This window comes from Populus alba, chromosome 1, assembly GCF_005239225.2.
Source record: "Populus alba chromosome 1, ASM523922v2, whole genome shotgun sequence".
NCBI classification, from domain to species: Eukaryota; Viridiplantae; Streptophyta; class Magnoliopsida; order Malpighiales; family Salicaceae; genus Populus; species Populus alba.
In genome coordinates, this window is record NC_133284.1 from 22381719 (window position 1) to 22399560 (window position 17842).

At 33.8% G+C, this 17842-nt stretch overlaps 2 protein-coding genes across 2 annotated transcripts; one reads left to right on the forward strand and one right to left on the reverse strand.

Moving 5' to 3' along the window:
* The first annotated feature begins 1606 nt into the window (after nt 1-1606).
* On the forward strand, nt 1607-3650 carry LOC118040918 (uncharacterized). The gene has a single exon (XM_035047997.2). It carries the CDS (start codon nt 1798-1800, stop codon nt 3439-3441), a length of 1644 nt encoding a protein of 547 aa, XP_034903888.1. The 5' UTR covers nt 1607-1797; the 3' UTR covers nt 3442-3650.
* Nucleotides 3651-8417: 4767 nt separating this feature from the next.
* On the reverse strand, nt 8418-10374 carry LOC118040879 (threonine synthase 2, chloroplastic). The gene has a single exon (XM_035047928.2). It carries the CDS (start codon nt 10141-10143, stop codon nt 8536-8538), a length of 1608 nt encoding a protein of 535 aa, XP_034903819.1. The 5' UTR covers nt 10144-10374; the 3' UTR covers nt 8418-8535.
* Between the last annotated feature and the right edge of the window lie 7468 nt (nt 10375-17842).

Sequence of the window (17842 nt, forward strand, 5' to 3'; positions counted from 1 at the left end):
TTAGCTGTGTCAAATATTCGCCCCAGCCCAAATGCCAGGAGTGTATTTTTAAAAATACACGCGGTTTACATGAGCTGGAATGCTTGCAGCAAAAGAAAGGAACAGAAAGCTGACAGAGACAGAAATCAAAACGCGGTTTTCACGCATTGTGATGATTCTAATAATAATAATAATAATAATACAGTCATTCAAAGCTATTCTCACTACCAGCCTAGACTTGACGCGTGTGACCTTCGCCCATATTATTATTACTTCGGTGGTAATTCATTTTCAAATTAATTAATTAATTAATTAAAACGTGCCACTTATTAATAATCATATTTTATGCTATTATATTTCTTTTGTGTAGATACTAAAATATATTAATTAGCAGATTGGGATTGATATCTTGCTGCGTTTAGGTGTGTACTCGTCACAGTGCCTATCGGAACAATGGATTCATTTCAATTTTGCGAGAAAAGAAAATCAATTTTGTTGTTTGTTTGTGAAAAATTAAAAATAGAGGGACTTAAATCGCTATTTTGTCAAATATTTTCTTCCTCTTCTTCTTGCCCTGGCCTTTTGAACAAAATCGGTTTCGGTCCTTCTTTCCTTGGCCTTTTTGACCTGAAAGAAAAATTACAAACGGAGGGAGGGCCTTTAATTGAAATTGAAGTAGAAGTTCTGGCAGCGCCTTTCTTTTCCTTTGGCTTTTGAACAAAATTAGTTGTGGTCCTTTTTGTTGTTTTTTTCTAATTTAATTCTTTTATTTTGAAGTGATTTGAGATTGAAATTATTATTTTTTTGTTTAGGTTAGGTTAGCGTGGACTTCACGTGGTGTTAAGAAATCACCCCGGCTATTATGTGTTGATGTTAAATTTTATGAAAAATGAAATTATTTTTATGGTACAAACTACAAATATGGATTTCCTTTTCACACACATTCCCATTGTTGTGACAAAATCAGTTTTGGTCCTTTTTGTTAGTTTTTCACCAATAATTAGAAAAATCCTTTTAAATTTTACCTTCCCTCTATACTTTTATGTATTACACTTTACATCCCCAACAAACCAAAAATTCAAATAAAATACATTATTGAGGATATAAACTGTTATTGAAAATATAAATTACATGATGACAAGTGTAATTTATAAAAATACATAGAAAAAATGAAACTCAGATCAAATTATTATAAGAGAATTTTTTTTAATTATCTCTTTTTTTATTATGTATTTCTTAATATAATCTTTTTATATTAAAGTGTTTTGATATTGGTATTGCCATTTCATATAAAAATTAAAAAAAAAAAAAAGATTACGTGGGAGTACTTCCTGCGGTGCTAAAAAAACATAGGTTAATATCATATGTATGCTACTGTATATTTATAGCTGGTGTGCTTACACGTCTATGCTATGGCTTTACGATGACAGCAAGCATGTGGGAATATTATTTTTATTAAAATAACTTTATTAGTTTAGTTTTTTTAATGTTAACCTAATTTCTGTCGGGTCAAAATTGCTTGTAGCCTATGGAGGGTGTGATTCCCTTTTTTATAAATGCCATGATCACTCCTTATTTTCAAGACTATACTCAACAGCCCCTTTTCTTTTTCTTTTTTTCTTTTTTCTTTTTTATCTAAATCCATTGAAGCAAGCAAAGCATACAATATCAAGAAAAACTCCAGTCAAGCAAACTACATAAAGCTATCGCATTCCCAAAAGCAAAGCTAAAAGTTGTCCACGAAAAGTTCTTCCGCTCTCTCTTTCTACAAACTCTCAAAAGGAGAACCAAAACCCATAACCAATCCTCAAAATATTAATGGACGAAGAGGAAGACATGCCACTATTCTGGCTTCAAGCCACCAACACTCGCCACCGTTCCCGCGGCCTCCGCCGTCGAGCCTCCTCTATCTTCCTAAATTCTGGTGTCTTTCTCGTACTATTACTAGTTGTAGCTCTCGCTTTTGTCCTCGTTGTTGTTTCTTCAATTGGCTCCTTCACATCTCAAATTTTGAGACCACAGTCGATCAAGAAAAGTTGGGACTCACTCAACTTGGTTCTGGTCCTCTTTGCTATTGTCTGTGGATTTCTTAGCAGAAACAACAGCGGCGGCGGCGGCGATAATGAAAACACAAGTTATTACGAAGATCAAAGCCTATCAAATGTACAAAAACCATCACCTCCGTCAACTCCTTCACATAGATGGTCTGAGTATCAAGATCGAACTGTGAGCTATAACACATTGAACAGATTGAGGAGTTTCAGTTCGTATCCAGATCTTCGTCAAGAATCTTTGGAACGGTGGAGATTTTATGATGATACCCACCTGAATAACTCCAGGTTTTCAAACTCAAATGATCGGATTCATCATCATTATCCGCAGCAAGTCGAGGAAACTACAAAACAAGAAGAGGGTGATGGTGTTAAAGATATAGACGTTGATACCTTTGTGACAAATCAAAAGGAAGTTTCATATCCATCATCGCCACCTCCTTTTCCTCCACCACATCCATCACCATCACCTCCATTGCCACCATCTCCGCCTCCTAAGCTTGTGAGGAGAAAGGTGAAGAGAACATATCAAAATCTTGGATATGAAAAAAGAACCGATCATGAGGAGAAAGTCCTTGAAAACTTCTACAATATCCCGCCACCATCTCCACTGCCGCCTCCTCCTCCTCCTCCACCTCCGCCACCACCACCACCTATATTCAGCAAGAACGAGAAAAGGAGAGGCAAAGATTTCTTGATTTCACTAAGAAGAAAGAAAAAGAAGCAGAGACAAAAGAGCGTTGAAAATCTTGATAGCTTCTTCAATCCTCAACCTACCCCAACCAGTACTCTACCTTTGATACCGCCACCTCCGCCTCCACCCCCACCACCTCATTTTCTTCAAAATTTGTTCTCAAAGAAAGGCAAAACCAAAAAACTCCATCCAGTTCCCCCGCCGCCACCTCCACCACCAGTCACACGTGTATCAAAGGTGGTCTCCCAAAGGGTTACGTCGAGAACCAAGGGCCAGGTAGCACCAGTGACATCTTATAAACCTCCAGAACCAGCCAAGACAAGTCGTTTCCATAGAGTGGAAGAGAATGTGGAGATCGGGAATGCTTCACCTTTGATTCCACTACCGCCGCCGCCTCCGCCGCCGCCATTCAAAATGCCAGCATGGAAATTTGTTCATGATGGTGACTATGTTAGAGTAGGGAGTTTCAACAGTTCGAGGAGTGGATCACCGGATTTGGATAGCATTGAGGACGCATCATCAGAGAAGGATCAGTCAAGTCCAGTGGCAGCAGCAGGTGGATCAGATTCAGCAGCAACGGCATTGTTTTGTCCAAGTCCTGACGTGGACACCAAGGCTGATAATTTCATAGCGAGGTTTAGAGCTGGTTTGAAGTTAGAGAAGGTGAATTCTACCAACAGAAGGTCAAATCTCGGTCCAGAAGCCAGCACAAGCTAGAAGAAGGCTTCTGATTTGTTTTTGTTTTTCTTTTTATTTTTGGAGATTTGATTGATTTTTTATATATATATTTTTAAATATTTGGCGAGGATGCATGTATGTATGCTGGTTTGGGCTGTCCTGTCATTTTAGGTGAAATTTTATTATACATACAGGAATGATGAATACATGAGAACATGGAATGAATTAATTATTATTATTTTCTTTAATTACGTGAATTTTTGTGCTGCTCAAGAAGAAGAAGAAGAAGAAGAAGAAGACATGACTTAAATCCAAGAACCGTGTTCTTGCATTGCAGGAGCATGTATAGTAGTGGTGGACAAAACAATTGTTGTCAATGCCTTATTTATTGTTCATGGTTGGAGACCATTTTTATTCTGTTTGAAGCTCTCTACGCTATGATTTCTGATCATTTCTTACGGTCCACTTGAAAACACTGAAAATAATTGCTTTGATGCTTTTCACCAAGGTTGCACCATATTATCTTAAAACAAAAAAAACAGTTTTAAAGAATTATTTTAATTTAATAGCTTAAATAGTTACATACTATTTTAAAATATGATTTATATAATTTTTTTAAAATAAAAAATTAAACTTGTATAAATTTATAATATTATATTTTGAATTTTTATCAAATAAAATAAGGATGATAAGATTCAAAATCATATTTGATCATGATGATTTTAATATTATATTAAAAAATCATCTTAATATAAATTATATGAATTAGATAATTCTCTTTTAAAAAAAAATACTATCTTTTGTTTGATTTGGATTTATTTTATTTATTTATTTATTTAAATGGGGGAGTTTAACTGTGATTCTTGGTGTTGGCATGCAATGAATGGTGCCAGGATTTGCGCTTGACTGTGAAAATTTTCTTCGATATATATATATATATATATATATATATGCTCTAAGCGTGTAGATGGGTTTCTTATTTCTGTAATTAGTAAGGCAAAGGAGAGAGGTTCATGTACTTGGAATCATGGCTGGCTGGTATCTCTATCAGCTAATTAAATATCAGCCATTACAACATAAAGTGGCGAAGAACATAGATCCATGATGGCAAATTATGATCTGATTAATTTATTTGCTCTTCAGACCCATTTAATTTGCTTTATATATATATAGTTTATGGAATAATGGAGCTGTCATGACAAATATCCAAAAGTACATATGTCACGCACAAGTATAACTTTATTAGGGCATCTTTTTACATTGAATTAGGTATCATACTTTGAAAGCTTGTTCTGCGATTAGTTCTTAAAGGCAACTTTCTTGTTTTGAAAGAAAGAAAGGGCTCCATAATCAAATTTGGATTTTAAGTATAATGTTATATGTATTTTAAATATAACTTTTAATCTAATTATTCAGGTTTAAATTTTATTAAAAAAATTTAGATATATTTTTTTATATAGAATTAAAATTTCAAGTCAATTAAATTCCAAAAAAAAATTTAGAATATTGTTATTCGTTGCGTTTTGATTTTCTCGTAATGAAAGTATATTCAATTATTTATTTTTGTGAGTTTTCTAATTTTATAAGGATGTTTAATAGATAATGATATAATTTCCAACCATGACAATGACTCTTTAATATTCTAAAATTCTTTTTTTATAAAGATTATTTATATATCATTATCACACAAATAAGGAATAAGAACTAAAATATTTAATAATATATTATTTTTGAGCTGAAATATGTTTTTTGTATTAATCTGAATTATTTTAAAGTTTTGTTTATTGTTTTATTTCATTATTTAAATATTTATTTTCAGTTAACAATTATGTTTTAGTTTGAGTTTGTAATGTTTTAGCCTGCTAGCAGTAATATTCCTTGCCATCAGAAAATGATTTCATTATCGCGATCATTTTTTTAATCCTCAAAATCATTGAATCATTACACCAAGTTTTTTTTCCCTTAAATTAACACTCTTCAATTTTTATTTCCTGAAATCATACATCCCCTATGCATTTTCTTTCACCTTACAGACGTGGGGACTTTATGACGAGGAAATATAAAAAGGAGAATAAAACTTCCATTTCCTTGGAAGCAAGGATCCAGTGAAAATGGTATCGTGGGTGAATCATAAACTCTCCAGAAAGAAGAAGATAAAAAACGATATGCTAAGAGCAAGTGATAAACTTGCTCTCTGCTTTCTAGCAGCTGCAGGCTGCAAAACATCATGAAGTAACTCGTTTTCACGATAGATTACCAGACCATAACTCTCCATAGCTCCACCAGAAAATTCAGGGACAGCAACCATTCACCACCGCGCAGGAAGTGGGCAAGGCATTGAGAAGAACCTGGAAAAACTCCATCACCAGGTCAGCTGAAAAGGCATCTATCTTTGATCCTCTATCGGGTGTTCAGGTGTTCGAAGCACTAGCATTGTCTGCTATGGGATCACTTTTATAGCTTTCAGAGGCTAAGTTCCTATCAGGGGGTTGATGTTAGAAAATAGCTGAAATGTTTTCTTCTTAATTCGAGTTCCTTTCTGTTGAACAGGTTATTGATGCACTACGTGTGTTGTTTGCACAATCAAACGACTAACACAGAATTTGCTCACAACCACGAACAGAAAGCAAATCACTAACTCAGTAAATAAATCAAGTGCCTTGACAGCAATACATCAAGAACATTTCTCTTTATTACTCTGAGCCAGAGGACACAGTGCACACGAACCTCGACCCATTCAAAGACATGTAAGGCTGTACCTTTCAAGGTGTATGAAAACAAAACAAGGGGATATTAGACTCGTTAGAACATAACCTCTTGGTGTAACCCAACAACAACAGCCACCAAATAAGTTATGAGATGAGATTCCTCGAAATAAACAATCTTCGAAGACCAATACAAATCTCTCGTCATCTTCATCCAAAACATCACCACATGGACGATACTGTTGCTGCATACGGATCAAGAACCGAATATGGTATCAAGAAAGCCTTGTGCCAAGTCTAAATGACATCATTAGATACTATAATCAAGCAAGACTTACTTACTTGGTTCTGAGAGGCAATGAACGAGACTCCATGGTAATTGAATTCAAGAGCATTTAAGACGATAAACATATTGGGTTTAATGATTCTAAGGTTGATACATATTGTGCCAGAAAAAGGGCAGACTGAAAGATCAGGTTTGAGGTGAAGATCATAACGATTACGGATGGCAAACTTTGGTAATCTTGTTTAGCTTTTGAACTGCTCTATGTTCTGTTTCTGCTCCATTGTCTTAGCCAAAACTCTCCTGGGTAACTGGGAGAGGGAGTAAGATAAGGACAGATTGGAAACTCATCTCATTGTCTAAGGACAGGCTGGGTAATTTCTCCGTAGTTAAGAAGTATGGTGAAGATGACCCAAGAGACCTGAAATCATATTCTGTGTGCGATCCGAAGGTTTATCATGTAATCTTGTTCAATAATTGAACATCAGGAAAGGAGTTTTGGAGGTAATTTTCTTTCAACATCTTTTGCTCTTTGCTGTGACAATGCTCAGATGGAAATGCACTGTTTCCCCCCCTTTTGCCATGATGGCCCTGCTAGATGCGTTGGACTTGAGAGTTTGGTTAAAGCTACAGCAGGCGTAGAACATATTGACAGAAGAACATGCACTCTCTAAACCTGCTGTGCATTATAGACGTATACATGCGTTCAGCTTCATAAAATCCTGAGTAAGCCCATAACAAGACCCAGGATTTCAAAACTAATCTTGATTAGCTTCCCTTGTTAAGTTAACTACTTTGCTTCCTGCCTTGCAGTTTCATGATTAATTATCAATAAATAAAAAGGTGAGCACATAATCAACAAAACTACATTGATAATGAAATAGAATATACCTGGATTTGGCCAAGTGAGTGCTACTTGACTAGCTTCCCCTTGCAAGTCTAAAATGCCGAAAATCATGACATAACAAACCAGATTACCAACATACTCAACACTGCTCATGCAGTTCATCCCTGTGGTTGAGAAGCAACAAGCCTCTCCAGCTGGAACGCAAAACCCATTCTGCTTAATAATAAACTTGCTTATTAGTCTAGAATCAATGCATCTTGATGCATTGACCCTTCTGTTTACTACCAAAAAAATGAAAGGAATTTGCCGCCCAGAAATAACAATTTGTTCTAAAACTTGAATGCAAAATGCGGTCCCTTAATTTTGAAGATTGATATCACTTACCAGAAATATTCAGACCACAGATTCCATACCTTCCGATTAACAATAACTTTCACAACTAGGCATCAGTCTATAAGAAGTTGCTTTTCTGTAACTGAAGCAACCTGCAAGCAACTGCACATTTCTGGTATGCATCTCTGCCATACAGTTTATGACTGAGAATGTCAGAGGTTAAGACACTGAAAGTCTATCCCTTAATATAGAAAGTTTCTGGACCTAGGCACCACCTCCAAGTAAAACAACCGATGGCTATAAAAAAATTGACAGTTTTATTAAGCTACTTAGATATTCAGTTTGCAATCTCCCTCAGAGTTTTATGAAGCCACTTAGATAACTAGTTAGTAATCTCACTCAGAAAACAATGCACGGGAGAGCAATTTCCTGGCACAGCTCTCATGAGATAGGTGGTGAACACAGCTGCTACTTGGAATAATTTCGAGATCAAAGACCTAGAAAATAAGGACACTAACTTGATTCCAAAGCAAACAGAAGATATAAACAGAATATTAAAGTCATGGCTTCAAGGCTGTTTTGATCTGTGGCCATTTAACAAAACAGACTAAAAATCAACTATATACGTTTAAATTTTTAAGCAGACAAAGTTTTCCACTAGCAATACAGTTAAAAATAAGGAAGCCAGAACCAGAGAGACAGAAAGTAACGCCTGAAGCCAAAATGGCCATCAAAACTTGCATTAATTCAAACGATAATGTCTTTATGAAAAAAAAAAAAAAAAAACGGTAATGCGGCCTTCCATATGATTTAGCTCTATGAAAGGCTACACATTAGACAATCAAAATCCTAAAATGAAAAATCCAATGGCAGAAATCATAAAAAAGGCAATACCAATGCCAATGCCGAGACAACAACACGCTAGAGTTACATAAGCAAAACTTGCAGTGCTCATAATCTGCCTACTACTTTGGTGTTTTACTCAAATACTTCTTCAAAACATCCATAACAGAACCAAAATCAGCCTTAACACTCACAGGCGGGTTAGCAAACCTACAAGCCATTTCCTTAATATTATTCGAGTGATAATCAATCTTACTTTGAGTGAACTTAAGCCCATGGGCAGTACTAACCACCACTGTCCGATCAGTTGGACCTATAACCCCACTCTTCCTAAGCTTCATCAAAGCCGTCAATGCCACTCCTGTATGTGGGCATATGAACATCCCCGTCGAATCCGCTTGCGCCATTGCATCCATTAACTCCTCCTCAGTAGCCTCCTCGACAATCCCATTCGATTGTTTCAGCGCATAAACAGCTCTATCAATTGAGACAGGATCGCCAATCTGAATAGCAGATGCAAATGTACCACTGGCTTTCACAGCTTTAAATTCCTTCCACCCTGACTTATAATACAAGTAGAGAGGATTGGCATTCGCGGCCTGTGCACAAACAAGCCTTGGAATCTTATCCACAAGCCCCAACTCTTTGCACATATGAAACCCTTTATAGAAAGCATAGATGTTCCCCAAATTCCCACCAGGAATAATAACCCAGTCGGGCACTTCCCAATCAAACTGCTGCAAAATAATAACCCAGTCGGGCACTTCCCAATCAAACTGCTGCAAAATCTCTATGGCAGCAGTTTTCTGCCCTTCTATCCTCAGACTATTTAGCGAATTGGCTAAATAAATAGGCAACTCAGACGTAACCTCTCTTATCAACTGCATACAGCCATCAAAATCAGTATCAACACTCAGAACAAAAGCGCCATTGGCAATGGGCTGCACGAGCTGGGCAATAGATATCTTATTAGCAGGCAAAAATACAATAGAAGGAATACCAGCAGAAGCACAATAAGCAGACAAAGCAGCAGAGGTGTCGCCTGTTGAAGCACAGCCAACACCAAAAACAGGTTTGTTCATTTTTCTCAATCTATTAACCTGACTAACAAGAACAGTCATGCCCAGATCTTTAAAACTCCCTGTATGGCTAATCCCACAATGTTTAACCCACAACTCATTCATCTCAAGGAAATGTTTACCAAGCCTTTCAGCCCAGAAGAGATTAGAGTTGCCCTCAAAGGCACTGACAATATCATCACTAGAAATCTCAGGCAAGACCCATTCTTTCTTGGACCACACACCGGAACCATAAGGCCAAGTGGTCTTGCCAACGCGAGAGTCGAAGAGGGCACGCCAGTAGGAGCCAGGAAAGGCTTTGAGGGCGGAGATGTCGTGTTGGACATCGAGGAGGCCGCCAGACTGCGATCGGTAGACGATCTCGTCGAGGGAGTAGGACTCTGTGTTGGTGACAGGGTCGGCGTTGAAAGGGACGTATTTGGCGGAGAAGTTCTGGTTTTGTGGTGGGTTTGTGAGGTATTGGCGGCGGGCTTCGTCGCGAATGTTGTTCCCTTTGCTTGCGGTGCTGGCGGGGGTATTGTTGGAGGAGGAGGAGGAGGAGGAAGCTTTGATGGAGAGAGAACAAGGGGTTGCTGTGGGAGTGCTGGGTTTTGAGGGAAGCTTGAGATTGGCGGAGAAGTTGGGAGATTGGAGAAGATACGAAGCAGGCATTTTGAGAGAGAGAGAGAGTCGGAAGTGAACTTTGCCCCCCTTAGATAGATAGATCCTTGTATTGGGTCGCGACGGAATTAAAATATAGAGAACCCTCTCTTTATCAGATCTTTAATCTATTCACACAGATCCTTCATCTTTTTTAGAGTTGTACAATGAAGTGAAAAGACGGAGTCTCCTCATGAAAAATATTTTTTAAAATTATAAATTAAATTGATTTGGAAAAATAAATAAATAGAAGGACCTAAGGTAGCAATCAAAGTGATACTTCAACGGCAAATCAAAGATAAAGACAAACAATATTTTCTTTCGATTGATCAGTCTGCAGCCGCAATGTCACGTATAAAAAGAAAAGCACAAACCAACTTGCTCACGATAAGGAGCCTTTTTTGAGTAGTCTGCCTCTCCTATTCAAATTATTATTTAACAGCCATGAGATGCCAATTGTCTCGGGAGTTGGTTTAGATTTAAAAAATGTCTCGGGAAATTTGTGTGTTGCTGTCGGCAGGATGGTGGGTGTGTGGCGTTTGGACGTATTGATGGGTGTCTGGCTTTTGGAGGTATTCATGGCTTGCACGGTCATGTGTGCTGCCGTGCTCCGGGGAGGGTACTCTTTCAGCCATTTGTTGAGCTGCCGTGCTCCGGGGAGGGTATTCTTTCAGCCATTTGTTGAGCTGCTGTGGTTTCTCAAAATTGTGTTCTTCTTTTTACTGGGGAATTAGGGAGGTTGAAATCTAGCTTGAGAGAAGCTGGTGATGAATTTGTTAAGAGTTCTGGGAGCTCTTACACCTGCCATTTGGCCTCCCTTGTGCTTTGCTCTTCTTACACCTGCCATTGTTGCTTTTCTTGCTTTTGATTGCCACCTTTTGCTCTGTATTAATTTCGAACTATACAGTTCAGGGCATTTAGCAACAGACAAGAGGAGGGAACAAAGGGGAAAAAGGATGGAAAATTAGGAAATGGGTGGATTTTTCCATATCGATCTCAGTGGAGACGAGAGCTAATTGATGGAGACGACTGTGAGGTTTTTTTGGGAAATTAATTTGCAATGATAATTTACTGTCGGTGAGAGAGAAAAGATGAGAAAAAAAGCATAAAAATTATATATAACTTATATATACATTTCGACATTTGAGACAATATATATAACTTAATAAGAAATTAACATTGAACATAAAAATATGACATGCTTATTAAATGAATCTTAGACAACTAACTACTACGAAACATTATGATTTATATTATTTTTCAAAAAGTTATGGGTATAGTTAATTGCCACCCATTAAATTTAATTACATTTCAGATAAAAGTTACAACATGTATAATCTAGTCTATTTCAAAATGGCAAATAAAAGAAATCCCACTATATTGATGGGTATGAGAGGAACCTGTAATACAACAAAATATTCATAAACATAAACTAAAATGTCATAACTATGTTCATACGAAGAGAATTCAATGAGTCCTATTTGAATCTTCTCTCATCTTTTTTTCCTTTTTTTAAACTTATTTTTTTGTATTAATCTTTCTCATGTATTCAATCTCTTTTATTCACACCAATGTCAACATCAGTTACAATGATATCATTAACCTTTTTTATTCTAGGGTGGCTAATAATGTTGATATCATCCATAAATGACTAATCAAGACCATAATTATTCATTCCTTAATTGCAATCTTTACATAATAGGCCATGAACAAAAGAAAAACATTAAATGTAACTTAAATATAATATTTCTAAAATCTATTTAATATAGGTATTATGCAACCATCTGTCATGTGTGACGATCTTATACCTCCTCTAAATTTTAAACCTAGCTATCTTGATATCCTTTAATATCATAAGGCTAATTTAATTAATATCATTTCCATTAACTTAAGAATCGTATCTAAATTTCAAGGTAACAATCCTCATTATCTCAACATCATACATTTCACATACATGAAATAAATACTTTCTTTCTCAATTTATTCTACAACTTCCAACCAATTAAGATATCACACAATGCATTTATAATAAATGGAAACTTTTGGTCATCACAAAGAAATTCACCATAAAAGTTCTATCCTATTTAAGCTTATCATGCTACCTATAATTGGTCATTTTTCATTTACATTATGTATTACAATAACCTATTACTTTCCTTCTTCTTTTTTGTTCACCAAGCCAAACACCCTCCACCCTCCCATTAAAGGAAACATGTGTTCCTATATCGTTTTTCTTTAAATTTCCAGTTCCATTTATCTTTGTACATAAAAATTAACATTTATTCCCAATCTCTTAAAGAAATATCTTCGTCTCTCTTTCCCATTAACACGACTAAAAGAGCGATGTCTTCTTCCAAGTGTAGGAATGTCGAAGTAATAAATAACTCGACAAGACCGGAATCGAACCACAGGGAGATTAACTATATAAATTATAAACAACAACAACAACAACAACAACAATAATAATAAGGAGAAGAAGAAAATGAAGTTAAAGAGAACTTTGAGATGTTTGATTAATGTGATAATTAAACAATGATAAAAATAAATGTTAAGGTTAGAGGATCCACTAATGATATTTTAAACAAATAGAGTATAAACTCCTTTTATTAATCAACTGGAAACCACACACAAAAGAGGTTCCAATCGGATGATTTGTCATTAATAGCTTATTATAAATTATTAACATGATCATATTAATTATCTTATTTAAGTAACACCAAACTTTTAAATATTGTTAGGAATTCATGATGCTAACTTATGTTAACAACAAATCAAGTTCATTTCATAGCACAAATATAGGTTATACCATACGGGTGGGCTATGAAAGTACCAAGCATTTGTTGTACCAAGTGTTATACAACATAAATCTAGATTAACCATTCAAAAAACAAGGTATTAAGAATTATTAAGATAAAAATGATAAGACATGTTAATAGCAAGTTGTTTAGGATATAAGCATTGAAGTCCATGTTGAGTTTGTATTATACTTATTCTTACATCACTAGTGTAACCTTTTCACATTGACATAATAAACGCAGCTAAACATAATGAAGAAGAGAAATGTAAATAAATAAGATAAGAATATAAACAAGATACAAGTTAACTAAGTAAAAGAAAGGAAATAAAAAGCATAAATAAGATATTAATGAAAGAAAAACTTATGCATTACAAAAATATAAAGAGAGAAATAAAGAGTATGATCTTAATCTAAACAACCAAGATGGCTAAATGCATGGAAAATGCCTCCTTTTATAGGCCAAAATTTGGAACTATTGATTTGATGACTAATTGTTGAGTAGGTGGCCACATCTTGACTTGGTGACAATTCTTATCTTCTTGTCTGAATAAAACGTCATTGATAATGTCCAAATTTGAATCACTTATACTTATGAAAGTTATAGGAAATTGTCTCAGATTTCTAGAAAAACAAAATTAAGGTCATTTGGACTTCTAAAACTCAAGATATAGGCTGAATACTGAACAATGTCTAGGCTGCAAGACAGATTCAGACTTCTCTACTGTTGCTACAATTTAAACTTGAAAACGGTCTTTTTAAATATTGAACTCTACATGAAAGTTTTAGGCCTATGTATTAACTTTCTATCCATATAGAGTATATCTAAATCCGAGATCTATAGCTTCAGATATGACCCAATAACCGAACAATGTTCCAGTTTGGACTGAACTAGTATCTCTTTTCTAAGTTTGACCCTTTTTTTATCTTTTAAATTTCAATAGTTAAACTCATAAATCAATCATTTGATTTTATGTGATATGCCTGCATTTAAGATTAACATTTACCATAAATTAAAGGTATTTTATAGTATCAGACTTATTATTATAAAACATGCTTTCGTTAAGGAGTTATTAATACTTCAAGTATAAAATGATGATATAAAACCTTAATAAAAATGCACTTTTAAGTACTAATAAGAAGGCATTCGTCATTCAACTTTCATTAATCTATTCAGATAAATAAACTCTCATTAAATTTATATATATCTACTCAATACCTTTTAAACAAAATATTAATAAACCTTCCTTTTTATGTGCTCAATGTATGAAAACATAGATGATGGGGCTTTTATTTAAAGAAAATAATATTATGTTCTAATGTTTAAGGTTAACTTCCTTAAGTTGAGATTATTATCTTTTTTTTTTTTAACATATATATATATAACTTAAAACATAATGCATCTTTAAACCCATGTAACAAGCTTTCAGCTAATGACTCCCAGACCAGTTGGTCTTAGAGCATTAGGTGTTGAGACATCCCTATGAGCTTAGTAATTTGAGTTGCAGATACTAATATGTAGATAGTGCAATGTTTTATTCCCTTAAGCTTTTTTCCTCAACCCATGTACCAAATGTTGGACTAATAGCTCCCAAGTTAGTTGACTTTAGGGTATTAGGTGTTAAAACACCCATTCAAGCTTAATTGCTTAGGTTACGAAGGTTACGATACCAAACTTATCTATGTTTTTATTATCATCAATTTTTTTTTTTTTTTTTGCAAATTATATACTATCATTTTCCCTTAGTTGTTACCTGTAACAAAAAAAGATAAAAAATATAATAATCTAATATGCAACCACAATCATATGTTAAATGAGTTTTTTTAAACGGTTTATGCTTTCTTAAATTTGAGATGTTGTTGCATGATCTAAGTGTCAAAATTTGTTACAAAGAGAGTTTATTCTACATTATAACTATTAATATATATGAAACTTTGAAATATATGATCATAAGAGAAAACTTTAAAAACTTTTGAATTGATACATTATGTTGTAGGAAAAGAAAATATTGTATATGTAAAAGACTTACTATCCTTTTAACTATCTTAATTTGTGCAATTTTATAGATGATTTATTAACTAAAATTAGAGATTAATAAAAACAATTAAGTGAATTTTAGGGATGAGTATGGTTAATGTCTTAAAATAGAAGATAGAAATACATAAAAAATAAAAATATATTTAGTTAAAAATACAAGGATGAAAATACAAATTAAATATATTTTTAGAACAATTATAAGTGAATTCATGGGTCTGACATGGTTACTAGTTTGGGTCATACCACATCTAGGCGCCTGGGTTTGGCGTGGTTGCCAAACCTAAGTGCTTTGGGTATGGCATTTAAATGCATAATTGGATTGCAAAAATAAACATTACCTTATTCAAGCATGATTTTTCATTTATATGCAGTAGAACTTAACTAAAAACTCCTTTTGGTTTGTGCAATTTAATTTATAAATTTGTTATATTCAAAGAGAAAATAATGGGAAAAACAATACTGAGTTCTAAGTGATTTATTTCAAGTCTTCAAAAATAAACTTTTTTTTTGGATGCATTGTGAATGAACATATTAATTTAAATGTTGGATAGTTTTTTAAAGGGTTAATGCTTTTTTAAATTTGAGATGTTGTTACATGATCAATTACCAAAGTTTATTTCAAAGAGAGTTAATTCTACATTAGAACTATTAGTATATATGAAAATTTAAAATATATTGATTATAAGATAAAACTTTTGAAGTGATATATTATGTTGTAAGAAAAGAAAATATTATATACGTAAAAAGATTTATTGTCCTTTTGACTATCTTAATTTATGCAATTTTGTAGATAGTTTCTTCACTAAAATTAGAGATTAATAAAAAAAAATTGACTGAATTTTAGGGATGCATGTTATTAATGTTTCAAAATAGAAGAAAGAAATATAGAAAAAAATAAAAATATATTTGGTTATAAAAATAAAAATAAAAATATTAATATTAATATTTTTAGAATAATTATAAGTAAATTCCTTTATTAAAAAAATATGCATGAGTTTGGCATGGTTGCTATGCACAAGGAGCAAACCATACCTAGACACTTTGGTTTGGCGCTGCTCTGGACCCAAAGCTCCTACGTGCGCTTGGTTGCTAAACCAATGTTATTCAAGTTTGAGAAAGAATTGAGTTAAATATTAAAAAATTAATCCATTTGATTAAGTTTAATAACACTATTAAAATATTGTTTTATATTTTTTAATATTGTTATTATATATTTTTTAAAAAATTAATATTAATCTGCTGTGCAGCGTGACAAATAAACTAGCAAATATTAACACACGTGATTGTAAAAATTTCGAGAGCGCACCCTCTCGTTATGTTATCCTCTGGTGCAAAAACGGTGGGAGTTCTTGCCGTACTGGGGATAAGATGGTCATTTACAGGATATCTTTATGCATCTAGGAAGTGGATTTGGGGCCGTCTGATAGCTAGCCCACGAGTTGGGGACTAGCATCATGATTTTTATTTTTTTGGGGCATTAATAAAATATTCAATAACACGAATATAAAATAAATAAAAAGAGAGAAAAATTCAGAATACATTTTGTTGGAGCAGGCTACGGGAAAGATGGGCGGCATCCTTTTGTCTTGTCGTGCAAGGGATGTTAAGACTTTCACTCTTACATATAACCTCTACGCTAATTCATAATTACAAAAATACCTGTTGCCTTTAACTTGTGATTTTATCTTTAATAATAATAATAATAATAAGGTCAAAAAAACAGAATCTTGAACAGAATCTTTAGGGAATCTGGCTTGTACTTTTACAAACAGATCCTTGGTTTCCTAGAAGGTCTTAAGAAATCACATGCAAAGCGTGCAAACTTAGTTAACAAATCCATAATCCACGTTAAGGTAATAAATAAAAAAGGAAATAAAAGAGATTCAAAATCAATGGAGAAGATATTATTTTAATTACGATATTATGTGACGAACGTTGACAAGTCATCAACTGAAGAATATAAGATGTGACATTTATTCTCATAACCTTATGGATGAGCGTTTTAAGATGAGCGTTTCACCGTTTATACCAATCTTATTTTTAATTAATCTGAGTAAGGATTTATATTATGATTCTAAAATATGATGGGCCTAACCCTAAAGAGGTTAAAAATGTTTATTTATAGAATAATTAGTCTGAGTAAGAATATAAGAAGTCATGCCTGTAATAACAACATTATAAATATTTATAAAATAATTTTCTTGTATCCGTAAGTTACTGGTATTTTCAATAGGTTTCTCAATTTATAATATTTTTATTAATCCTTGAAAAAAAAAAAATTCATGACAAATCCCCTGAAATACTTTTTGGTAACCCGGGATGTCCGGGTCAGCTTGCGTGCACCACAACTAATTTCCGGACTCACTAAACATCTTGCAAATCCAATGAACATGTAAGGTACCGCGAGGGTGATAGACGTACACAAGTAGGGCTTGAACCCTAGTGTGAAGAAAGGGAACAAGTCCCTTCAATCATTAGGCCACAACCCCACGTGTTTCCCTGGAATACGTCTCGGCAAAAAACTGAAATGGAAAGAAAAACTCACGTGTTTTCCAATCTTTATAACAATGAAAAAAAGAAGGGTGTAAACATAGATAACCTAAGAAAAGTGTTCAAACCCGTAAGGAGGTAATTAAGAGGATGCTTGACACCGTTGTAATAGTTATTTATTAAAATAATAACTTTTTATATTTTTAAAAGTATTTTTGATATAGCATATTAAAAAACATTTCAAAAATAGTAATAATATTAATCTTATTTTTTTTGAGAAAACACCATTTCAAATGCATTCCCAAATATTCTTTAAAAATTGTTTTTTTTTTAGATAAAAAAATATTTTTTAATTTTTTGAAAATTATTTTTATTTATTTTAATATACT